Genomic DNA, 26,449 nt, shown 5'->3' with positions numbered 1-26,449 from the left:
ACCTGTAGCAGCGGGCACAGACAGATAGTACAGGTGACAGGTAACACTACTGGTCAGGGAGAGGTAAGTGAGCCTGTGTGTAGCTGTGTATACCTGGCCTGTAGCAGCGGGCACAGACCGATAATACAGGTGACAGGTAACAGTACTGGTCAGGGAGAGGTAAGTGAGCCTGTGTGTAGCTGTGTGTACCTGGTCTGTAGAAGCGGGCACAGACAGATAGTACAGGTGACAGGTAACACTACTGGTCAGGGAGAGGTAAGTGAGACTGTGTGTAGCTGTGTATACCTGGCCTGTAGCAGCGGGCACAGACAGATAGTACAGGTGACAGGTAACAGTACTGTTCAGGGAGAGGTAAGTGAGCCTGTGTGTAGCTGTGTATACCTGGCCTGTACCAGCGGGCACAGACAGATAATACAGGTGACAGGTAACACTACTGGTCAGGGAGAGGTAAGTGAGCCTTTGTGTAGCTGTGTATACCTGACCTGTAGCAGCGGGCACAGACAGATAGTACAGGTGACAGGTAACACTACTGGTCAGGGAGAGGTAAGTGAGCCTGTGTGTAGCTGTGTATACCTGGCCTGTAGCAGCGAGCACAGACAGATAGTACAGTTGACAGGTAACAGTACTGGTCAGGGAGAGGTAATTGAGCCTGTGTGTAGCTGTGTATACCTGACCTGTAGCAGCGGGCACAGACAGATAGTACAGGTGACAGGTAACACTACTGGTCAGGGAGAGGTAAGTGAGCCTGTGTGTAGCTGTGTATACCTGACCTGTAGCAGCGGGCACAGACAGATAGTACAGGTGACAGGCAACACTACTGGTCAGGGAGAGGTAAGTGAGCCTGTGTGTAGCTGTGTATACCTGGCCTGTAGCAGCGGGCACAGACAGATAATACAGGTGACAGGTAACACTCCTGGTCAGGGAGAGGTAAGTGAGCCTGTGTGTAGCTGTGTATACCTGGCCTATAGCAGCGGGCACAGACAGATAGTACAGGTGACAGGTAACAGTACTGGTCAGGGAGAGGTAAGTGAGCCTTTGTGTAGCTGTGTATACCTGGCCTATAGCAGCGGGCACAGACAAATAGTACAGGTGACAGGTAACACTATTGGTCAGGGAGAGGTAAGTGAGCCTGTATGTAGCTGTGTATCCCTGGCCTGTAGCAGCGGGCACAGACAGATAGTACAGGTGACAGGTAACACTACTGGTCAGGGAGAGGTAAGTGAGCCTGTGTGTAGCTGTGTGTACCTGGTCTGTAGCAGCGGGTACAGACAGATAGTACAGGTGACAGGTAACAGTACTGGTCAGGGAGAGGTAAGTGAGCCTGTGTGTAGCTGTGTATACCTGGCCTGTAGCAGCGGGTACAGACAGACAGTACAGGTGACAGGTAACAGTACTGGTCAGGGAGAGGTAAGTGAGCCTTTGTGTAGCTGTGTATACCTGGCCTATAGCAGCGGGCACAGACAGATAGTACAGGTGACAGGTAACACTATTGGTCAGGGAGAGGTAAGTGAGCCTGTATGTAGCTGTGTATCCCTGGCCTGTAGCAGCGGGCACAGACAGATAGTACAGGTGACAGGTAACACTACTGGTCAGGGAGAGGTAAGTGAGCCTGTGTGTAGCTGTGTGTACCTGGTCTGTAGCAGCGGGCACAGACAGATAGTACAGGTGACAGGTAACACTCCTGGTCAGGGAGAGGTAAGTGAGCCTGTGTGTAGCTGTGTGTACCTGGCCTGTAGCAGCGATCACAGACAGTACAGGTGACAGGTAACACTCCTGGTCAGGGAGAGGTAAGTGAGCCTGTGTGTAGCTGTGTGTACCTGGCCTGTAGCAGCGGGCACAGACAGATAGTACAGGTGACAGGTAACACTCCTGGTCAGGGAGAGGTAAGTGAGCCTGTGTGTAGCTGTGTGTACCTGGCCTGTAGCAGCGATCACAGACAGTACAGGTGACAGGTAACACTCCTGGTCAGGGAGAGGTAAGTGAGCCTGTGTGTAGCTGTGTGTACCTGGCCTGTAGCAGCGGGCACAGACAGATAGTACAGGTGACAGGTAACACTCCTGGTCAGGGAGAGGTAAGTGAGCCTGTGTGTAGCTGTGTATACCTGGCCTGTAGCAGCGGGCACAGACAGATAGTACAGGTGACAGGTAACACTATTGGTCAGGGAGAGGTAAGTGAGCCTGTGTGTAGCTGTGTATACCTGGCCTATAGCAGCGGGCACAGACAGATAGTACAGGTGACAGGTAACACTCCTGGTCAGGGAGAGGTAAGTGAGCCTGTGTGTAGCTGTGTATACCTGGCCTGTAGCAGCGATCACAGACAGTACAGGTGACAGGTAACACTATTGGTCAGGGAGAGGTAAGTGAGCCTGTGTGTACCTGGCCTGTAGCAGCGGGCACAGACAGATAGTACAGGTGACAGGTAACACTATTGGTCAGGGAGAGGTAAGTGAGCCTGTGTGTACCTGGCCTGTAGCAGCGGGCACAGACAGATAGTACAGGTGACAGGTAACAGTACTGGTCAGGGAGAGGTAAGTGAGCCTGTGTGTAGCTGTGTGTACCTGGCCTGTAGCAGCGGGCACAGACAGATAATACAGGTGACAGGTAACACTCCTGGTCAGGGAGAGGTAAGTGAGCCTGTGTGTAGCTGTGTATACCTGGCCTGTAGCAGCGGGCACAGACAGATAATACAGGTGACAGGTAACACTCCTGGTCAGGGAGAGGTAAGTGAGCCTGTGTGTAGCTGTGTGTACCTGGCCTGTAGCAGCGGGCACAGACAGATAGTACAGGTGACAGGTAACAGTACTGGTCAGGGAGAGGTAAGTGAGCCTGTATGTAGCTGTGTATCCCTGGCCTGTAGCAGCGGGCACAGGCAGATAGTACAGGTGACAGGTAACACTATTGGTCAGGGAGAGGTAAGTGAGCGTGGTCACCCAGACATTCAGGCAGAGTACAGACAAAGTCTTATTCAGACAAGGCAGCCCAGCGTGACTCCTCATTCCAATTACACAGCCATCTCACGCTACAAGGAACATGGAATAATATGCTTGGATAATAGACTCAGTCCCACAGACTAATCGCTACCCGCTAGCGATACTGGGGCCATAAATATTATACCTGATGGATAATGAGGCCTTGTAATGTAATGAACAATAAGGGCCTTATTCAGGCTCGCTCGCTAGGCAGCAGGTCTAAAGAATTGCCCTGCTGTGTACCTTCTACAAATAAAAAACAAGGGTGACATTTAATAGGATGCGATTTTTAGGAAGTGTGGGTGAGGGCGTGTGGCGGCGGCAGGCGGGGCGTTCCCATGGAAAGCTGGGCGTTCCCATGGAAATTCAGTACCGATGCGGCTGCCAGGGGCCGGCACCTGACATCACCAAAGCTAAGTTTTGCATGTACATCTTGGTCCCCGCACCAAAGGCTGCAAATCGATGTTCATGCAAAACATCCATTCACAGCCATGCGGGGAACACGGCGAGCGAGGCCCATGGGGGGTGTTGGCAGAGAGCGTTCACCACATCCTGTTGTGTGATGGGGAATTGCACACAAATAACACTCAGCTATGACTGAGCCCGGACATGAGCAGGTATCTGCGTATCAGGCACGTCACACCTAATCAGCAGCTACACAATGACCTGATTAGTCAGCGCTCCAGGATCCATCCAGCCTCTGAGAGCTGCTAAATGAGCATTGATTGAAGAAGTACCTTAATGCCTGTTCCCGGGGGCTGCGGCGGCACCAGAACCCATAATAAACATGTCATTTCCAGCGGACAATGCTCTATGACTAACACGCTTTCAGCAGGATTTGTCATAGGTAGAAACATATATTTCTATTTCCTTATTACAGACCATTGTTACTAACCAGAAGTGAGCCTTATAATGCTTATTACAGCCTAGAAGTCCCTGTTACAGTAATCACTGTCAGTGCGTAGGGTTTATATGGTTGCTTCAGATGTGACGGCGAAATGGTAACACAACTGAGGGTCTCCATCTCCGGGACTGATGAAGTTCTCCATCTCCGGCACCTATGAGGGTCTCCATCACCGGGACTGATGAGGGTCTCCATCTCCGGGACTGATGAGGGTCTCCATCTCCGGGACTGATGAGGGTCTCCATCTCCGGGACTGATGAGGGTCTCCATCTCCGGGACTGATGAGGGTCTCCATCACCGGGACCGATGAGGGTCTCCATCTCCGGGACCGATGAGGGTCTCCATCTCCGGGACCGATGAGGGTCTCCATCTCCGGGACCGAAGAGGTTCTCCATTTCCGGGACCGATGAGGTTCTCCATCTCCGGGACCGATGAGGGTCTCCATCTCCGGGACCGATGAGGGTCTCCATCACCGGGACCGATGAGGGTCTCCATCACCGGGACTGATGAGGGTCTCCATCACCAGGACTGATGAGGGTCTCCATCTCCGGGACTGATGAGGGTCTCCATCTCCGTGACTGATGAGGGTCTCCATCTCCGGGACTGATGAGGGTCTCCATTTCCTGGACTGATGAGGGTCTCCATTTCCTGGACTGATGAGGGTCTCCATCTCCGGGACTGATGAGGGTCTCCATCTCCGGGACTGATGAGTGTCTCCACCTCCTGGACTGATGAGGAACTCAGTCTCCTGAACTGATGAGGGTCTCCATCTCCTGGACTGATGAGGGTCTCCATCTCCTGGACTGATGAGGGTCTCCATCTTCTGGAATGATGAGGGTCTCCATCTCCGGGACTGATGAGGGTCTCCATCTCCTGGACTGATTAGGGCCTCAATCTCCTGGACTGATGAGGGTCTCCATCTCCTGGACTGATTAGGGCCTCAATCTCCTGGACTGATTAGGGCCTCAATCTCCTGGACTGATGAGGGTCTGGCAGCCCCCAAGAAGTCAGGACTTCTAATAATGTAGGAAACATCCCATATACAGTAAAGAGTTAGTGCTGAGTCTTATTCCTAGGTGAGCAGGGAAACCACACAAGACAGTTCTCCTGAGCTGCCTCCTCTGCTCTGTCCATAGGGCCAATGGGATACTGAGAGACCTCCGGGCTCATCAGATGGTAGGGTATGGCCAGTGCTCTTTCCATACTGTCTGGAAGCACAGTGACATTCTTTGCATGATGCAGGATAATGTGTCCCCAACACTACTGTCCATGCGCTGGACATCCCAGTACATGTTACAGAGTATGGCTGCTGGGGGCGGTGCCTCAGTACATGTTACAGAGTATGGCTGCTGGGGGCGGTGCCTCAGTACATGTTACAGAGTATGTCTGCTGGGATCAGTGCCTCAGTACATGTTCCAGAGTACGGCTGCTGGTGGCGGTGCCTCAGTACATGTTACAGAGTGTGGTTGCTGGGGGCGGTGCCTCAGTACATGTTAAAGAGTACAGCTGATGGGGGTGGTGCCCCAGTACATGTTCCAGAGTATGTCTGCTGGGATCGGTGCCTCGGTACATGTTCCAGAGTACGGCTGCTGGGGGTGGTGTCTCAGTACATGTTACATAGTATGGCTGCTGGGGACGGTGCCTCAGTACATGTTCCAGAGTACGGCTGCTGGGGGTGGTGTCTCAGTACATGTTACATAGTATGGAGAAAAATGGAAAGAGAGTGCGCCACTGGTAAATATCAACACCACCACAACCGCTGTAGTAATTTACAGAGTCATAAAATTTAGTACATTTTAATGCAAAATCACATAAAAACAATTGGTAAAAGATTTTGTCTTGCAATTCATCAATTTCATATGACGGAAGTGTCTTGTTAGATTTCACATAAGACAGAAAACACCCAACGCGTTTCGTCAACAAGTGACTTCCTCAGGGGTAACAGTTTTAGGTGGTGAAAACAAAAATGGAGGAGATCATATTAACTACTATATTAGAGGCCATTTTAGGATCGAAGAAGGTAATTTTAAATGTACATACCAATATGAAGATCTTTAGCACTGGATGCGCAATTGGCGTATACCAGTGTCCTATCGATATTACAAGTAGGGGGATCTCCAGTGGATCCTATTGGAATGTGCACAATAAGCAGTATCTAAAAAAGTGATATACATCTACGTCAGGAGGAGAGAGATGGAGGATAAATAAAAAAAGGTAATGATGATATGACCTGAGCTGGTCTCACATACCCAAATTGAATCAAATTTTTTTCTAAAAAATCAGGTAATCCGGCAGGAACAAAAGCGGGCAAGATTTTCCCAAACACCTACAGATATGAGAGGTGTAGGGTAATGTCAGTATTATGGCATAGTGTTAACCATCCAAGTTAATAACAGTGCATAGTGTGGTTTAAAACATCGAGCAGGTAACCAATGTGCACACAGACTAATCATCATGAGTGGCTGCACCTTCGATTAAGTTTATCGTGGGGTGATCAATGCATGATGATTAGCTTTATAACATCAATTAATATCATCACAATATAGTGCCAATCCAATGTATTAAGGGTCTATATGGGGATAAGCAGTGGTAGCTTGATTTTTCAACAATAGTACGCTGGACATCCCAGTACATGTTACAGAGTATGGCTGCTGGGGGCGGTGCCTCAGTACATGTTACAGAGTATGGCTGCTGGGGGCGGTGCCTCAGTACATGTTACAGAGTACAGCTGATGGGGGTGGTGCCTCAGTACATGTTACAGAGTATGGCTGCTGGGGGCAGTGCCTCTGTACATGTTAAAGAGTACGGCTGTTGGGAGCGTTGTCTCTGTACATGTTACAGAGTATGGCTGCTGGGGGCGGTGCCTCAGTACATGTTACAGAGTATGGCTGCTGGGGGCGGTGCCTCAGTACATGTTACAGGTTATGGTTGCTGGGGGCGGTGCCTCAGTACATGTTACAGAGTATGTCTGCTGGGATCGGTGCCTCAGTACATGTTCCAGAGTAGGGCTGCTGGGGGCGGTGCCTCAGTACATGTTACAGGTTATGGTTGCTGGGGGCGGTGCCTCAGTACATGTTACAGAGTATGTCTGCTGGGATCGGTGCCTCAGTACATGTTCCAGAGTACGGCTGCTGGTGGCGGTGCCTCAGTACATGTTACAGAGTATGGTTGCTGGGGGCGGTGCCTCAGTACATGTTACAGAGTACAGCTGATGGGGGTGGTGCCCCAGTACATGTTCCAGAGTATGTCTGCTGGGATCGGTGCCTCGGTACATGTTACATAGTATGGCTGCTGGGGACGGTTCCTCAGTACATATTCCAGAGTACGGCTGCTGGGGGCGGTGTCTCAGTACATGTTACATAGTACGGCTGCTGGGAATGGTGCCGCAGTAAATGTTACAGAGTATGCCTGCTAGGAGCGGTGCCTTAGTACATGTTACAGAGTGAGGCTGCTGGGGGCATTACCTCATTACATGTTCCAGAGTACGGCTGCTGGGAATGGTGCCTCAGTACATGTTCCAGAGTAGGGCTGCTGGGGGCGGTGCCTTAGTACATGTTACAGAGTGAGGCTGCTGGGGGCGGTGCCTTAGTACATGTTACAGAGTGAGGCTGCTGGGGGCGGTGCCTTAGTACATGTTACAGAGTGAGGCTGCTGGGGGCGGTGCCTTAGTACATGTTACAGAGTGAGGCTGCTGGTGGCGGTGCCTTAGTACATGTTATAGAGTACGGCTGCTGGGGGCGGTGCCTCAGTACATGTTCCAGAGTACGGCTGCTGGGGGCGGTGCCTCAGTACATGTTGCAGTGTACGGCTGCTGGGGGCAGTGCCTCAGTACATGTTCCAGAGTACTGCTGCTGGGGGGGGGGGGGTGGGGTGGTGCCTCAGTACATGTTCCAGAGTACGGCTGCTGGGGGCGGTGCCTCAGTACATGTTACAGCGTACGGCTGCTGGGGGCAGTGCCTCAGTACATGTTCCAGAGTACGGCTGCTGGGGGCGGTGCCTCAGTACATGTTACAGCATACGGCTGCTGGGGGCAGTGCCTCAGTACATGTTCCAGAGCACCGTTAATGGGCCACCACAACAGCAGGAATGGGCACCTCAGCAGCGAAATGGGCATCACAGCAGGAATGGGCACTACAGCAACAGGAATTGGCACCACAGCAGCATTAGTGGGCTCCCCAGCAGCAGGAATAGTCACCACAGCAGCAGGAATTTGTACAACAGCAGCAGCAGCATGTATGGGCACCACAGCAGCAGGAATGGGCACTACAGCAGCAGGAATTGTCACCACAGCATCAGGAATTGACAGGAATATGGACTTATGAAGGCCTCGGGACTATGGGCAAAGCCTGGCATATTCTCTTTCCTGATTTCCACTGTATCAAAGTCGTCATCGGATCAGAAGCTTTCTAGGATCTTTGTTCTCCGCCACAAAGTGACAAATACAGTATGTGTCAGATAATGGCCTCTGTCATGTAACTGTGAGATGATTGTGTGCCTGTAATAGATGCCATTATGCTGTACTGGGAGTGTCTGTACGATATACTGGTGCAGGATTACAGGCGGATCATACTGCCAGCTGCATCTCTGTGCCCAAGAGCTCCCTATATACTGACCATGCCCAACCATGTACCCAATCAGTAAGATTGTTTTCTAGCACCTGGCGGACTGCCATACTCTCATCACTGGGGGTCTGCAGTGTTGAACATCGCTGAGTCACTGGTGGCATGGACATGGCCCCGTCTGGGGTTTTTATGCATAATTGCTGTGGTGGCACTAAATATAATAGCCTACAGTTCTGAGGTGGGTATAGCATTGGCCCTTCTGCTACCCATAGACTATGTACGTATTGCCCCCTGCAATATAATCATCAAATTCCCCATAGTAGAGTTCCAGGTGATAGAAATGGGAACATATTTACTCCTACAATAATTACGACATTACTATGTTCCTCGGCCTAATGTCGCAGCGCTCGCTGGTTTCCAGCACTGTGATTGGTGGCAATGTTTCATATGTGCATCATTAGGAAATGTAAGCTGTTGGCTGTCCGCTGATTTAGGGGTTGCACACAAAGTGGCTGCAGGTGCGAGCAAGCGGAATCCCATTATCTTACACCAGCCACTGCAACTGTGCCCATCATTATCGCCACGTACCAGCGCCATTCTGGTGCAAGATATCTGTCTCAGAATTGGGTGGAGCAATATGTACACACCTGCCACACTCCCCTGGTTCTCTGCGTTCCATCTTTCTGCCTATTAGCCTTTATTACATCACAATAAAGGCTGCTACATTTCCCCAAAGAGCACAAATTGCAAGTTCTGTGCTGGTTCCTGCAGGTGGAGGACACAAGTTCTGTGCTGGTTCCTGCAGGTGGAGGACACAAGTTCTGTACTGGTTCCTGGCAGCTGTTCTACACAAGTTCTGTGCTGGTTCCTGTAGGTGGAGGACACAAGTTCTGTGCTGGTTCCTGCAGGTGGAGGACACAAGTTCTGTGCTGGTTACTGCAGGTGGAGGACACAAGTACTGTGCTGGTTCCTGGCAGCTGTTCTACACAAGTTCTGTGCTGGTTCCTGTAGGTGGAGGACACAAGTTCTGTGCTGGTTCCTGCAGGTGGAGGACACTAGTACTGTGCTGGTTCCTGGCAGCTGTTCTACACAAGTTCTGTGCTGGTTCCTGTAGGTGGAGGACACAAGTTCTGTACTGGTTTCTGCATGTGTAGGACACAAATTCTGTGCTGGTTCCTGCAGGTGGTCGACACAAGTACTGTGCTGGTTCATGCAGGTGGAGGACACAAGTTCTGTACTGGTTCCTGGAAGCTGTTCTACACAAGTTCTGTGCCGGTTCCTGTAGGTGGAGGACACAAGTTCAGTGCTGGTTTCTGCAGGTGGAGGACACAAGTTCTGTGCTGGTTCCTGCATGTGTAGGACACAAGTTCTGTGCTGGTTCCTGCAGGTGGAGGACACAAGTACTGTGCTGGTTCCTGCAGGTGGAGGACACAAGTTCAGTGCTGGTTTCTGCAGGTGGAGGACACAAGTTCTGTGCTGGTTCCTGCAGGTGGTCGACACAAGTTCTGTGCTGGTTCCTGCAGGTGTAGGACACAAGTTCTGTGCAGGTTCCTGGCAGCTGGTCGACACAAGTTCAATGCTGGTTCCTGGCAGCTGGTCAACACAAGTTCAATGCTGGTTCCTGGCAGCTGGTCAACACAAGTTCTGTACTGTTCCTGCAGGTGTAGGACACAAGTTCTGTGCTGGTTCCTGGCAGCTGGTCGACACAATTTCTATACTGGTTCCTGCAGGTGGAGGACACAAGTTCTGTGCTGGTTCCTGCAGGTGTAGGACACAAGTTCTGTGCTGTTTTCTGGGAGCTGGTCGACACAAGTTCTGTGCTGGTTCCTGGCAGCTGGTCGACACAAGTTCTGTGCTGATTCCTGGCAGCTGGTCGACACAAGTTCTGTGCTGTTCTGGCAGCTGGTCGACACAAGTTCTGTGCTGGTTCCTGGCAGCTGGTCGACACAAGTTCTGTGCTGGCTCCTGCAGGTGGAGGACACAAGTTCTGTGCTGTTCTCTGGGAGCTGGTCGACACAAGTTCTGTGCTGGTTCCTGGCAGCTGGTCGACACAAGTTCTGTGCTATTCTGGCAGCTGGTCGACACAAGTTCTGTGCTGGTTCCTGGCAGCTGGTCGACACAAGTTCTGTGCTGGCTCCTGCAGGTGGAGGACACAAGTTCTGTGCTGTTCTCTGGGAGCTGGTCGACACAAGTTCTGTGCTGGTTCCTGGCAGCTGGTAGACACAGGGCGTGGCTACTTCCATATATGGGTGTATATGTGCTTAAATGCTTATTGCGAGATGTTTCTATATAACATCAGTAATTATATACTATAGCAAGAATTGATAATAACATCGCTGCCTGCAATATTGGTTTATTTGTTTGCAATTATTTGTTGGGATTTTTATTTTCTTCTAACTTTGCACAATGGTGGTAATTCTAATTGACACGCTCCCCTGCGATGTTGAGCATGTGACGCAGGTGTGGGGGAGTGGGCAACTGATGTTGCCCGCCCGCTTCCTGCACAGGGAGGCTTACGTCTGTGAGCGCCGGAGAAATCATACTAGCTGTATAATATGGGTCAGGGAGATGGGGAGGGATCAGTTGGTCGACCTCTGAAGGTTGACATGGGTGTCTCAAGTTTTTTTCTTGTCCCGATTGTTGAGGCAGTCAACATGGACACCGTATCGGTGCACCGCATCCCCTCAACATGCTTCGTGCTCCCTACACTAGGCACACTGTTATATTTTCCCACCATGCCCTAGTGCTGTGATGGCTAACTTTGACACTAGGGGTGCCAATCCCAGGGCATTTTTTCAATCCCGGGATTGACCTCCCTAATAAAAAAAAAGACCGGCCCCTCCCCCAAAGGATTTCTAAACCTCCCCCCCCCCCAATCCTCCCCAACCCCCCTGACCTGCCCTTCACGTCACTTACTGTGACAGTGAAACAGTCCTGCTGCTTACAGTATCTCTGGCGGGCCGGCGGCATTGCGGGCGGCTGTCTGTGTTTGGGACAGTGTGCTGTGTTGACAGCCAAAGCGGCGGCCAGGCTGCGCAGCGTGACGTAATGTCAGGGGTCACACTGCGCTGCCTGGCTGGGCGCCGCCATGCCTGTCAGTACAGCACACTGTCCCAACTCCGGAACAGCGGCACAGGGGGTAAGAAGCAGTCAGCCGTGCAGCGTCTGAGCCATATTCTAAGGTGCTCAGCGCTGCCCAGCGTTTTTTTGGCATGGGGTTACTAATCCCGGGATTGGAAGCTTCAATCCCGGGATTCAAATCCCGATGATTTTAGGACAAAATCCCGGGGATCCCGCCGATCCTGATCCCGGGATTGGCCTACCTACTTGACACGCCAGCTTTTGTTGAACTACACATCCCAGCATGCCATGCACCAGTTTTACTATTTGGCCATGCTAAATCTAATGCAGGGCATGCTGGGATGTGTAGTTCAACAAAAGCTGGAGTGTCAATGTTAGCCATCACTGCCCTAGTGACTGGTAAGGCATTAAATACTGCATGCCGGCTCAAAAAAAATCCATGTTGACCTTTTGACTGTCGACCTTATGTGGGTGTTGTCCTTTGGATCCTGTCAACCTTAGGCATGTCAACCTTCAATGGTTGACCTATTGAATGTTGACCTTAATAGTGTTGATCTAACGACCGTTTCGCCAGGGAGATTGCGCCTACTTCATGGAGGCTCCACCCATCACGTAACTCCTGCTATTCGTGGGTCCTCTTGGAAGGGGTGGGGCCACATTGATGGCGATAGCCACACATCATTCATCCTGACTCACAATCTCCTGCATTCCTCCTTGTCTATACATTACTGATCCGAGCGGTGTCCTAGGACGTAGCATTGGCTCGCACAGGCTGGCTGCCGCAGGTCTAGGTGACCAGGAAATCTCCGTTCCCAGCAGCGATCGTGGCCCTGTCCCTCCCCATTACCGCCCCCTCTGCGCCCACAAACGCCATCAGACTGTCAATCACTGATGCAGTAGTGCAGGCGATCTTGCAGACCTTTACTGCCTGGCGCACAGTACCGTACATCAGTGCTTTGCGGCATACACTGAATCCGTGCGGTAAGGTGCGGCACAGACTTGGCATTTTCAGGGGTCATTGTAAGGCAATGTGTGACTGTGGGGGTGATGCATCCACCCTTGGAGAGAGATAGAGTATATATATAGAGATAGAGAGAGAACAGATACAGCCTGTAACATGGCAGCTAGGAGCTGATTGGTTGGTACATCTCCCGTACTACCAGCACCTTGGGATGTAACATTGCAGGCCGCATCACTCGCCGTTTCCCGGGTCACGTCCCGTCCACTACGGTGACATCCGCGCATCTGTATCTGATAAGGGTTGTGTTCCCTGCAGTGCACGGGGCTAGACGTGACATTATCCCCCAGCCAGCGCAGCCCTGATTATCCCATATACTGTGTAATATGTCAATATTTGTACAGCTGCTTCGTGTCGTGGGGATTCCAGTAATCAAACCTCTCGCACTTTCCATGCAGCCTCCTTAATTAACTTAATTCAGACATTAGTGCCTCACAGATTAACGTCTCTCGAGGGACAAATATTTCACTTATCGCTGCTGCAGACTTTCCCGCTCATAGCCGCAGCCAGCAGGTGTGATACAGGTAGGTGCCGTGGACGTGAGCTGGAAATAACGCAGCTGCTGTCATTTATCACTCAGCAGATAGGATCTAATATAACTGCAGTGAGAATACTGGTGCTGACCCACCTCTTTTCTGTGTCTCCCGTACAGGTGAAGGAATGGCTGTGCTTGAATTGCCAGATGCAGAGAGCTCTGGGAATGGACATGACGACTGCACCCAGATCAAAGAGCCAGCAGCAGCTGCACTCTCCTCTGTCTCCTTCACAGTCTCCAGCCAAACTAACCAAACCTCTATCCCAGTCGATGCATCAGCTGCCGCTGTCCCATACGCAACCGCAGCAGCACACCCAGCCGCTGCCGCAACACGCACAGCCTCAGCCGCAGCACCACACACAATCTCAGCCACATACACAGTCTCAGCCACAGCACCACACACAATCTCAGCACCACACACAACCTCAGCACCACACACAATCTCAGCCGCAGCACCACACACAATCTCAGCCGCAGCACCACACACAATCTCAGCCGCAGCACCACACACAGTCTCAGCCGCAGCACCACACACAGTCTCAGCCGCAGCACCACACACAGTCTCAGCCGCAGCACCACACACAGTCTCAGCCGCAGCACCACACACAGTCTCAGCCGCAGCACCACTCACAGTCTCAGCCGCAGCACCACTCACAATCTCAGCCGCAGCACCACTCACAAGCTCAGCCGCAACACCACACACAGTCTCAGCCACAGCATCACACACAGTCTCAGCACCACACACAGTCTCAGCCGCCGCACCACGCACAGTCTCAGCCTCAGAAACAGCCACAACCACAGCACCATACTCATCCACAGCACTACCCGCAGCCGCAGCACCCTCCTCAACAGCAGACTGAACTCCAGTCTCAGTTGCAGCACCATCCACAGCCACAGTCACAGCCCCGTACCCAGTCTCCGCCACAAGCCCAATCCCAAGGTAACACACAAAGCCACCATCATCCGAAGACCCAGTATCAGCCAGACGCCCAACATAAACCACAAGCCCAAGGCAAGCCGCACGCCCAGAACCAACCACAGGTGCACCAGAAGCCCCAAACGCAATACCAGTCCCAGGTCAGAGGTGGTATGGAGACATCACCTGGGACTATGCAGATAGAGAATATCCAAAGTTCAAGTATGTCTCATCCACCAGGTAAGGCTCAACCAACCCAACACATTAGCCAAGGACACCCAAAACCTGGTGTCCCTCAGGATGTTCCCAGGAGCTCCCCGCTGCACGCTCAAGTAAAGCCTTCACCTGGCGAACAGAGGAAGACTCCGGGCAGTTCCCCCGCAAAGACACCGGCCACCTCATCCCATGGTAGCCATGACCAGGCCCAGGAGGGGCTGACTGGAAAGCTGTTTGGCTTTGGAGCTTCCCTGTTGAACCAGGCGAGCACGCTCATTTCTGTCCCTGAGACAACCCCACAAAGCCAGCAGTCCCCTGGCAAAGTGCCTCCAAAAATAGTCTTTAGTGATGCAAGCAAGGACCTAGGCGCTAAGCCCCAGGGACCAGCGTCTGCTGCGCACAACAGGGCCGAGAGCTCCCCTCTTCACAAGCCAGGGAAGAGTGATTACGCCAAGCCAATGGATGTGCCCAAAGTGATGTGCCCATTGTGTAAAACAGAACTGAACGTGAGTTCCAGCGAACCCCCCAACTACAACAGCTGCACAGCGTGTAAGAAGCAGGTCTGCAACATGTGTGGCTTCAATCCCACGCCGCACCTGGTGGAGGTAAGATTGCTGTGTACTCTGGAATCATTCTTATTGCAGGGTGGTCTGACGGCAGACAATGGGAGCAGCACCTGTGCCTGGTCTTTATGTTCTGCTGTAGTTACCACACTTAAATGCCAAAGTCGTCTTCAGATTGTATTAATGTATTGACTTGTACTGTACAGGGCCCCGCCAGTTTCATTTATGACATTGCTTATCCTATTGGCTCTCATCTGTGCATTTCTGCAATTTGGCAGAGTCTGTTATTGATGCCCTGGTACTGTATATGACACATGTATCTGATGCAGAGCGCTCAGCGGAGTCTAATGGTAGCTGCATGCCAGGGTCTGCCTAACAGTCCTGTTCTCCCACTGTGCTCTAATAACAGTCCTGCTCTCACACTGTGCACTAATAACAGTCCTGCTCTCACACTGTGCGCTAATAACAGTCCTGTTCTCACACTGTGCACTAAGAACAGTCCTGCTCTCACACTGTGCACTAATAACAGTCCTGCTCTCACACTGTGCGCTAATAACAGTCCTGCTCTCACACTGTGCGCTAATAACAGTCCTGTTCTCCCACTGTGCGCTAATAACAGTCCTGCTCTCACACTGTGCACTAATAACAGTCCTGCTCTCACACTGTGCACTAATAACAGTCCTGCTCTCACACTGTGCACTAATAACAGTCCTGTTCTCACACTGTGCACTAAGAACAGTCCTGCTCTCACACTGTGCACTAATAACAGTCCTGCTCTCACACTGTGCACTAAGAACAGTCCTGCTCTCACACTGTGCACTAAGAACAGTCCTGCTCTCACACTGTGGGCTAATAACAGTCCTGCTCTCACACTGTGCACTAATAACAGTCCTGCTCTCACACTGTGGGCTAATAACAGTCCTGCTCTCACACTGTGGGCTAATAACAGTCCTGTTCTCCCACTGTGCGCTAATAACAGTCCTGCTCTCACACTGTGCGCTAATAACAGTCCTGCTCTCACACTGTGGGCTAATAACAGTCCTGCTCTCACACTGTGGGCTAATAACAGTCCTGTTCTCCCACTGTGCGCTAATAACAGTCCTGCTCTCACACTGTGCGCTAATAACAGTCCTGCTCTCACACTGTGCGCTAATAACAGTCCTGCTCTCACACTGTGCACTAATAACAGTCCTACTCTTACACTGTGCACTAATAACAGTCCTGCTCTCACACTGTGCACTAATAACAGTACTGCTCTCACAATGTGGGCTAATAACAGTCCTGCTCTCACAATGTATGCTAATAACAGTCCTGCTCTCACACTGTGCACTAATAACAGTCCTGCTCTCACACTGTGCACTAATAACAGTCCTGCTCTCACACTCTGCACTAATAACAGTCCTGTTCTCCCACTGTGGGTTATAACAGTCCTACTCTCCCACTGCACTAATAACAGTCCTGCTCTCACACTGTGCACTAATAACAGTCCTGCTCTCACACTGTGCACTAATAACAGTCCTGCTCTCACAATGTGCGCTAATAACAGTCCTGCTCTCACACTGTGCACTAATAACAGTCCTGCTCTCACAATGTGCGCTAATAACAGTCCTGCTCTCACACTGTGCACTAATAACAGTCCTGCTCTCACACTGTGCACTAATAACAGTGCTGCTCTCACACTGTGCACTAATAACAGTACTGCTCTCACACTGTGGGCTAATAACAGTCCTGCTCTCACACTGTGCACTAATAACAGTCCTGCTCTTACACTGTGCACTAATAACAGTCCTGCTCTCACAATGTGTGCTAATAACAGTCCTGCTCTTACACTGTGCACTAATAACAGTCCTGCTCTCACAATGTGCGCTAATAACAGTACTGCTCTCACACTGTGTGCTAATAACAGTACTGCTCTCACACTGTGTGCTAATAACAGTACTGCTCTCACAATGGCCATTATTCAGATCTGATCGCAGTACAAATTTGGGTACTTGTTTCATAGCAGGGCGCCCACTACATAAATAGCTTAGTGTGCTATTTAGCATAGGGGAATTGTATCGCATCGCACACATCGCACGGTAAAAACGTACCTTGCGATGCGATACGATTTTCCATAGTAATTTATTCATTGCTCTCTGCCAGAGAGCAGTTCATACCGCCGCGTCGGCATGGAGCCTGAAGCGTGGTAAATGCAGCGAGCCCCGCGAGGGGACGCGGATTACTTACGGTGGCTTGCTGCGCTCGCCACACTATATAAAATCAACTCCACACCGACGTGGATACTGGGGGTATGAAAAGGTCGGAGGACGCGTTCCATCGCCCCTCGCGGGGCTCTCTATGCTCGCCGCGCTACGGGGTGGCGTGGATAGTGGTGGTGTTTTATGAACACATTCACCCCTGCAAAATCATGCAATTGACACAGTAAGGACGACATGTTTTGAATAAGAATAATAATTTAGTTAAATGAATAAGAATCAATGAAATAACACGTAATACAAACAAATCATTAACAACATGAAAGATTCATTAATAAGATGTCCTCAGAATCCAATAATTGAATTGTCCTTTGGTAAAAGTGTCAAGGTGGAGGATACGGGTGAAAGGGTCATCCCCACCCAAAGTTTTACGCCACATGAATTCCTCCAGGTAAGACTGTAACACGTGTCTGGCAGTGCCCCGATGACGTTTATTGTGCCATTTACGCCCTCCAACAGTCCGTGTATATTGTTGTCCCAGGCTCCACATTGTCGATGATAGCCGACATTAATGTGCTGGCATCACGGGGGGGGGGGGGGGGGGGGGCACCTTCGTCAGGAAACACTGCCCTGTTTCCCAGAAAAAGAATAGATGTACAGCGCTAGGTTTATACTGAAGGACTATACACTACCACAAAAGATTTTTTGGTACTTATGTAGTAACTGGGCTGCCGATTTTTTGATTGTATGCCTTAAGTTAAGGCATACAATCAGATGCGATGCGATGCGATATCGCATCGCATCGCATCCGATATCGGATGCGATGACCCGATTTTTCCATAGGAATCAATGTTAAAATGATTCCTATGGAAAAATGGGTCCTTTTCATACCCCTACTATCCAAGTGGGCATGGAGTTGGATATAAACCTGTGGCGAGCGTAGCGAGCCACCGAGCCCGAAGCGTGGCGAGCGAAGCGAGCCCCGCGAGGGGACGGTATTCGTCCCCTCGCGGGGCTCGCTTCGCTCGCCACGCTTCGGGCTCGGTGGCTCGCTACGCTCGCCACAGGTTTATATCCAACTCCATGCCCACTTGGATAGTAGGGGTATGAAAAGGACCCATTTTTCCCATTGAATTCCATGTTAAAATGGACTCAGTCCATTTTAACATTGATTCCTATGGAAAAATCGGGTCATCGCATCGCATCGCATCGCATCGCATCGAATCGCATGGTCGCATGCGATGCGATGCGATCTCCCGATCCGACCCGATTTAGAAATCGGCAGCCCAGTTACTACATAAGTACCGATTTTTTATACATTTAATAAGTCATATTAAAATATACAATTTAATGAGAATTCTCATAATACAATGAATAAATATTAAAAAACACAGTGTTGTAGACAAAAAGATATATATATATATATATGCTCCACAAAATGATTGCACCAGCATGTAATAGTTACCAGTTGTACTGGATGATATTTGGGGGTCTCCTTGCTAATGTTGCTGTATAAATTGTCCAATCCGAATAATTTCCCAGTGTGTCCAGGTTATTCAGAGCAAATATGTATGGGGCAGTCCTTTTGGTATGTGCATACCTTGAGTGACACTGCTTGAAGCTGCTGAACAAAGGAGAAGGGTCCTGGAGGTAAACAGAAGACTGGTCCGGAATAAAGTGCAGAGTATAGTGCAGTCTGATGTGCAAAGGAGAAAATTTGGGGTGCGGTGGAGATGGTGCTCAACGCGTTTCAACGCTAACTCGCGTCTTCATCAGGAGCTGGGGTATAGGGTCTGTCCAGGGACCCTGTATTTATACCCTCGATTGATTGTTCCCATGATTGCAGGTGTGGGAACTCATTGTTTTTTATATTAAAAACACATTAAAATGAAAAGACTTCATAGATGTGGTAGGTATGCACAGAGGATTATACATATAGTCATTTTTATTTTTAATTAACATAAAAAACAGGTTTGGAAAGGTCAATTCAAAGGTCACATGATCCCACCATGTGATCGGGACGGATCATGTGACCATAGGAGTGTTTACTTGAATGTTGTTGGAGTATAATCAAAAACCATAAGTAATGCTGATAAAACATATACTGATAGAGCATATTTCGGAGGGGACATGAAAGTAAAAAACGTTCTTTATAGCGTAGTGTGTTTTCCGTATAGATGTTAAAAACGGATCCCATTCAAGTCGCCGTGGTTGGCGGAAGTGGTGAGCTATTACAGCCTAATAGCACAATAAGCTATTTACGTAGTGGGTGCCCTGCTATGAAACCAGCTATTACAGCTTGCCGATTCTTGGGCACTGTATGACGACATATGTACTAAGCCCCGCCTTGCATTATGTGATCAGAACTGCTGCTAGAAAGATTTCTATTTATCATTTGCTGGAGTAGGAGCGGCGTGGTTCCCAGCAGATGAGGAATCTGGATGTGTCCGGGTCTCTTACTGCCTGGAGTAGGAGCGGCGCGGTTCCCAGCAGATGAGGAATCTGGATGTGTCCAGGTCTCTTACTGCCTAGAACGGCGTGGTTCCCAGCATCTAAGGAATCTGGATGTGTCCGGGTCTCTTACTGCCTGGATTAGGAGCGGTGCGGTTTCCAGCAGCTGAGGAATCTATATGTGTCCAGGTCTCTTACTGCCTGGAGTGGGAGCGGCGCAGTTCCCAGCAGATGAGGAATCTGGATGTGTTTGGTTCTATTATTGACTGGAATAGGAGCGGTGTGGTTCCCAGCAGCTGAGGAATCTGGATGTGTCCGGGTCTCTTACTGCCTGGAGTGGGAGCGGCGCGATTCCCGGCAGATGCGTAATCTGGATTTGTCCGGGTCTCTCAATGCCTGGAGTGGTGCGGTTCCCAGCAGCTGAGGAATCTGGATGTGTCCAGGTCTCTCACTGCCTGGTTTCGGAGCGGTTTCCAGCAGCTGGATGTGCCTTGGTATCTTACTACCTGGAGTGGGAGCGGCGCGGTTCCCAGCAGCTGAGGAATCTGGATGTGTCCGGGTCTCTTACTGGCTAAAGCAGGAGCATCGCGGTTCCCAGCAGCTGAGGAATCTGGATGTGTCCGGGTCTCTTACTGGCTAAAGCAGGAGCATCGCGGTTCCCAGCAGCTGAGGAATCTGGATATGTCTGTGTCTCTTACTGCCTGGAGCGGGAGTGGCGTGGTTCCCAGCAGCTGAGAAATCTGGATGTGTTAGGGTCTCTTACTGCCTGGAGTACGAGCGGTGTGGTTCCCAGCTCTTCGGATCTATTACTGCCTGGAGCTGGAGCGGCGCGTTTCCCAGCAGCTGAGGAATCTGGATGTGTCCGGGTCTCTTACTGGCTAAAGCAGGAGCATCGCGGTTCCCAGCAGCTGAGGAATCTGGATGCGTCCGAGTCTCTTACTGCCTGGAGTGGGAGCGCCGCGATTCCCAGCAGATGAGGAATCTGGATCTGTTCGTATCTCTCACTGCCTGGAGCGGAGCAGTTCCCAGCAGCTGAGGAATCTGGATGTGTCCGGGTCTCTCACTGCGTGGAGCGGGAGCATCGCGGTTCCCAGCATCTGAGGAATCTGAAGGTGTACGGGTCTCTCACTGCCTGGTGCGGCGCGGTTCCCAGCAGCTGAGGAATCTGGATCTGTCTGGAACTCTCACTGCCTGGAGCGGAGCTGTTCCCAGCAGCTGAGGAATCTGGATGTGGAGCGGGAACGGTGCGGTTCCCAGCAGCTGAGGAATATGGATGTGTCCGGGTCTCTCACTGGCTGGAGCGGGAGTGTCGCGGTTCCCAGCAGCTGAGGAATCTGGATGTGTCCGGGTCTCTCACTGGCGAGAGCATTGCCGTTCCCAGCAGCTGAGCAATCTGGATGTGTTCGGGTCTCTCACTACCTGGAGCAGGAGTGGCGCGGTTCCCAGCAGATGAGGAATCGTGATGTGTCCGGGTCTCTCACTGCCTGGAGCAGGAGTGGCACGGTTCCCAGTAGATGAGGAATCTGGATGTGTCCAGGTGTCTCACTGGCTGGAGCGGGAGTGGCGTGGTTCCCAGCAGCTGAGGAATCTGGATGTCTCCGGGTCTCTCACTGGCTAAAGCGGGAGTATCGTGTTTCCCAGCAGCTGAGGAATCTGGATGTGTCCAGGTCTCTCACTGGCTGGTGCGGGATCGGTGCGGTTCCCAGCAGATGAGGAATCTGGATGTGTCCGGGTCTCTCACTGCCTGGAGCGGGAGCGGCACGGTTCCCAGCAGCTGAGGAATCTAGATGTGTCCAGGTCTCTCACTGGCTGGAGCGGGAGTGGTGCAGTTCCAGCAGCTGAGGAATCTAGATGTGTCCGGGTTTCTCACTGGCTGGAGCGGGAGCATTGCCGTTCCCAGCAGCTGAGGAATCTGGATGTGTCCGGGTCTCTCACTGCCTGGAGCAGGAGCGGCACGGTTCCCAGCAGCTGAGGAATCTGGATGTGTCCAGGTCTCTCACTGGCTGGAGCGTGAGTGGTGCGGTTCCAGCAGCTGAGGAATCTAGATGTGTCCGGGTTTCTCACTGGCTGGAGCGGGAGCATTGCCATTCCAAGCAGCTGAGGAATCTGGATGTGTCCGGGTCTCTCACTGCCTGGAGCGGGAGCGGCACGGTTCCCAGCAGCTGAGGAATCTGGATGTGTCCAGGTCTCTCACTGCCTGGAGCTGGGGGAAACCTCTGTTTCTAGAGCTGGATTTGCGCTCTGACATTTCCCTGCCTCAGCCTTTGCTGTTATGTGGTGTAAGCCCCCTGTGCTGTTATACTGCGATAAGGGAATTAACCGCTATAAACCTATTTCAGGATTAGGAGCTGCCATATTTTGCTGAGACTGCTGGAAATAAAATGAAGCGCTGTGAAGAGAAAGTAAATGGCACAGAAATCTCTGTTATTTGCATTATAGATCTCCATAATGGCAGCACCATCGTGGTTCTATACCCTGCAGTTTTAGCCCATCAGGACATCGGTGACGGAAACACAGGCAGACGATGGGCCTGATTCAGCACACATGCTAGAACACATCCCCTCACATTCGGCCGAAGGGGGAGAGAAATCATTTTGTGGTTGCTGAGCATTCAATGATCTTTTTCCTCTTCGGATATAAAAGTCAGCCTGAACTGACGGAGATGGCCGAAAAGAGGGTGGGCGCACATGTCAGCCGCCCGCTGCCAGCAGGCATAGATGCGCCAGGGGAACGCCCAAAGACACCCATAAAACACTGGGTCCTCTACTCCATCCCCCCGTCTGCCCCATGCCCCCACCCCTCGCCCCATCTGGAGAAAACAGCCCAGCGAGTGTGAAACTCGCCTAAGCCATTTGCTCCCATGGTTTGTACATGGCGGCCATGGCGGTCACTCTGGTAGCGGCCATGACGGTCATTCTGGTAGCGGCCATGACGTTCACTCTAGGAGCCGCCATGACGGTCACTCTGGGAGTGGCCATGACGGTCACTCTGGGAGCGCCCATAACTTTCACTCTGGGAGCGCCCATGACGTTCACTCTAGGAGTCGCCATGACAGTCACTCTAGGAGCCGCCATGACAGTCACTCTAGGAGCCGCCATGACGGTCACTCTGGTAGCGGCCATGACGGTCACTCTGGTAGCGGCCATGACGGTCACTCTGATAGCGGCCATGACGGTCACTCTGGGAGCGGCCATGACGGTCACTCTGGGAGCGCCCATGACGGTCACTCTGGGAGCGGCCATGACGGTCACTCTGGGAGCGCCCATGACGGTCACTCTGGGAGCACCCATGACGTTCACTCTAGGAGCCGCCATGACGGTCACTCTGGGAGTGGCCATGGTGGTCACTCTGGGAGTGGCCATGACGGTCACTCTGGGAGCGCCCATAACTTTCACTCTGGGAGCGCCCATGACGTTCACTCTAGGAGCCGCCATGACAGTCACTCTAGGAGCCGCCATGACGGTCACTCTGGTAGCGGCCATGACGGTCACTCTGGTAGCGGCCGTGACGGTCACTCTGGGAGCGGCTGATGACGTTCACTCTAGGAGCCGCCATGACGGTCACTCTGGGTGCGCACATGACGGTCACTCTGGGTGCGCACATGACGGTCACTCTGGGAGCAGCCATGATTGGAAGAATCCCAACTTGCACCCACGTGGAACACCGCCGGCCCCAAGCGGGACGCAGGACCATCCCAAAAAAATGAGGCAGTCTAGCAAAAAATCAGCAGTTGTGTGACCTGATTATATGCTGGTCTCTCTAGGAGGGAGGATCACAACTACTGTATAGGAGGGTTATCACTGCAGGGAGAGAGGCCTCTTTGGCGATGGTGTTACTGGATGAGTACAATACCAGTGATCATCCACCAGATGCCACTTTTTGAATTCTTCACTACGCATGCGTGAAATGTGTGCTGCACAGCTTTAGCGGAAGAAACCGTATTGCGTGTGCGTGAAGGGACTATAGTATTAAAAAGCTCTGTAGCGCGGGAACTACTTTGCTACTACTGTACAGCGTGATACATCCAGCGCTGTTGGAGAAACCTGAGTCGCGGGAGCGTCTCAGACACTCCCATGGTGGAATAGTATTGGAGGTAATGTATTCAGCTGAAGTCAAACCCCCCCCCCCCCCCCCCCGCCTCCCTTTCCCACTCGCTGGAAGACTTTTCACTGATAATGCAATACATGAGGCTGATTCAGTTCATCTGGCTTGGGGAAGGAGCAACAGTAGTACAAACACTGCGTTATACAGTACTAAAGTACACGCTGTGGTTCCTGCGCAAGGAATCGCACAAAAAAGGTTTTATGGAAACAGGTTCTTTTATGTACAGTGTGTCTACTTTTATTAAATATAACTTTAAAAAATATTTTAATAAAAAAAAATATATATATTGACACTGTAATCGAACACAGGTTTCCAGTGTGCAGAGCGGCGCAGTTGTCCACTAGCCTATGCCACTTGATAATATGTACAGTATGTAGTGTGCAGCCATTCAGAGGCAGCCATAGCGCTGTTGGAGACACATGAGCCGCAGGAGCGTCTCAGACACTCCCAATGTTCACTGTTTTACTCCACTACTTTGCTGTCCCAATGTTCATGTGTTCACAATGTTCAGCATCGGCTACATGAACATGATAGTATGTGTACACGCTCCACTTGGCGAATGGCGGGGTTCCATCGGTATATCAATCTGCCGCTAGATTGGTGGAGCATTAGCCACCCAGCAGTGGTGATTTGTATTGCATGGAGAGCATCCACGCACCTTGGCGCGCGGAAGCGCAAGAAGAAAAGTGGATGGCCAAAACCTTTGCCATGGCAAGCTGGCGGAAACAATGATAGGTGCACCATCTGTATCATCTGTTCCCTTAGGCTGCCCATCTGGACTATAGAAATTGTGAGTGGCTGCATCTATCTATCTATATATATATAGATTGTAGATCTAGATTGTGAGCTCCTTGGAGCAGGGCCCTCTTCCCTCCTGTTCTCACAGCACTCTTCTTGCATTTTTTTAATTACAGCTCTCTTAGGGCCGCATTTATCAACTAATATTTGCGGTTAACTGCAAATAATAAGTATCCCCCGAATGTATCACAGGGGACCGCAGCAGGAATCTCCGATTCCTGCTGCGATCCCCCCAGGCAGCGCCGCCGGCCGCATCCCCCATAGGTTTCTATAGGGGATGCGAAGCTGCCCGATGTATCAACATCGGGCAGCCCGGCATCGCACCCCTGGTCTGCACCCATTCCGATATGGCGATAGCCCATTGTAGCCTATGGCTACAAATCGCACTGCCCGAGTGGCAGTGCGGTCACGGGGGGGGGGGTCAGCGCGTAACCGCGCATGCGCAGACCCCCTGGCTTCCGGCTCCGGGCATCGCAGGGACAGGCTCCTTTCGGAGCCCTGTCCCTGCGCACAGCAGGTGATACATTGGAGTGAAATCCTGGGCGGTAATATTCCGCCCAGATCACATTGTAAATGCGATCAATGATAAATGGGGGCCTTACTCACCTACAATCTACACCTGTATCTCTTCTAACTCACTTCCCTATATCTGAGCTACTGTATATTGTGTACTAAGAATTCTGCTGGTAATTGTTAATTGTGCTTTAGTTCTTCTGTTGCTGTTATGTTTAGTTCTATACACCCTGTACTGTTCTAATGTGTGCTAAATGTACGGCGCTGCGTACCACTTGTAGCGCCTTATAAATAAAATATTTATGTATATACTATATATATATATATATGTGTGTGTGTGTGTGTACCAGACCAGTAGAAATGCGCCTCGCAAAAAGGAAATGGGATCCGTTCTATTTTTTTTGGGACAGTAGGAACCACTTTAGCTCCTGTATAGTCCCAACAATACTATATATATATCTATCTATCTATCTATCTATATATATATATATATATATATATATATATATATATATATATATAATGTGTGTGTGTGTGTATTGAGCTGCACCTGTTTCATGTTCGTTGTGAAGTGCGGGGAGGTATCAGATTGGCGCTAGAGTGCGGCATTTGATGGTAATGCCACTGATAGTCTCCCGCTATAGCTGTTGGGTGAGAATGCCTCCTGTGCTTATTACAGCAGGGACCCCTTCTGTTATTTATACATGATAATGACTGGAAATGTCACTGATGGCAATAATGAGTCTTCTTCTGAGCCCCCTGCCTGATGATATAATGAGATGGATGTATACAGAAATATATATTCAGCAATTAACCCATTGTAGACTGTTTCTACAGGTTGTACATTGTGTGTCTGCACCGGCTAATTCACAGTTGATGTGACATATTATGAGTTGGGGGCACTGATATGTAGCAGGTTATTAGGGGCACAGATGAATGACAATATTAAAGGGGACCATGATATGTGGCAGATTATTAATCAGGGGCACTGATATGTGGCAGATTATTAATCAGGAGCACTGATGTGTGGCATATTATTAATCGGGCACTGATATGTGGCAGATTATTAATCAGGAGCACTGATGTGTGGCATATTATTAATCGGGCACTGATATGTGGCAGATTATTAATCAGGGGCACTGATGTGTGGCATATTATTAATCAGGGGCACTGATATGTGGCAGATTATTAATCAGGGGCACTGATATGTGGCAGATTATTAATCAGGGGCACTGATGTGTGGTATTTTATGCATCAAGGCAGGCGGCTGATATGTGGCAGATTTTTAAGAGCTTGGATGTAAGACATATTAGTAAAGGGGTCTGTGATGTCTGGCAAGTTATGAATCGGGCACAGATATGTGGCATAGTATACATCTTGGGCAAAGGTGTGTCATATTTCGGGCACTGCTCTGTGCAGTATTATAAATTATGGGCACTCCAATGTGGCAACTTCAATGTTTGCCTTAATACAAAATGTCATCAGAGTGAATAAATGTGCAATTTAAGATAATTGATGTTTATTTCATGATAGTTTTATCAGTTTTAGTGTATCCTAGAATAGGAATTATTTAGCAAAGAACCCTGGGATTGAGGTGTATGTGTGTGTGTGTGTGTGTGTGTGTG

At 50.7% G+C, this 26,449-nt stretch overlaps 1 protein-coding gene across 1 annotated transcript in view; it reads left to right on the top strand.

Annotated features, from left to right (window-relative positions):
• The window catches only part of BSN (bassoon presynaptic cytomatrix protein), a 162,346-nt gene that overhangs the window by 61,601 nt on the left and 74,296 nt on the right, over positions 1-26,449 (top strand). The window contains exon 3 of the mRNA XM_083155867.1: positions 13,186-14,805. Within this exon, the coding sequence (XP_083011993.1) occupies positions 13,186-14,805 (1,620 nt within the window). The remainder of the gene's footprint in view (positions 1-13,185; positions 14,806-26,449) is intronic.

Source organism: Crinia signifera, chromosome 8 (genome assembly GCF_055691185.1).
Source record: "Crinia signifera chromosome 8, ASM5569118v1, whole genome shotgun sequence".
NCBI classification, from domain to species: Eukaryota; Metazoa; Chordata; class Amphibia; order Anura; family Myobatrachidae; genus Crinia; species Crinia signifera.
The sequence above is the reverse complement of the archived record's forward strand: the minus strand, read 5'-3'. Positions and strand labels throughout refer to the sequence as shown.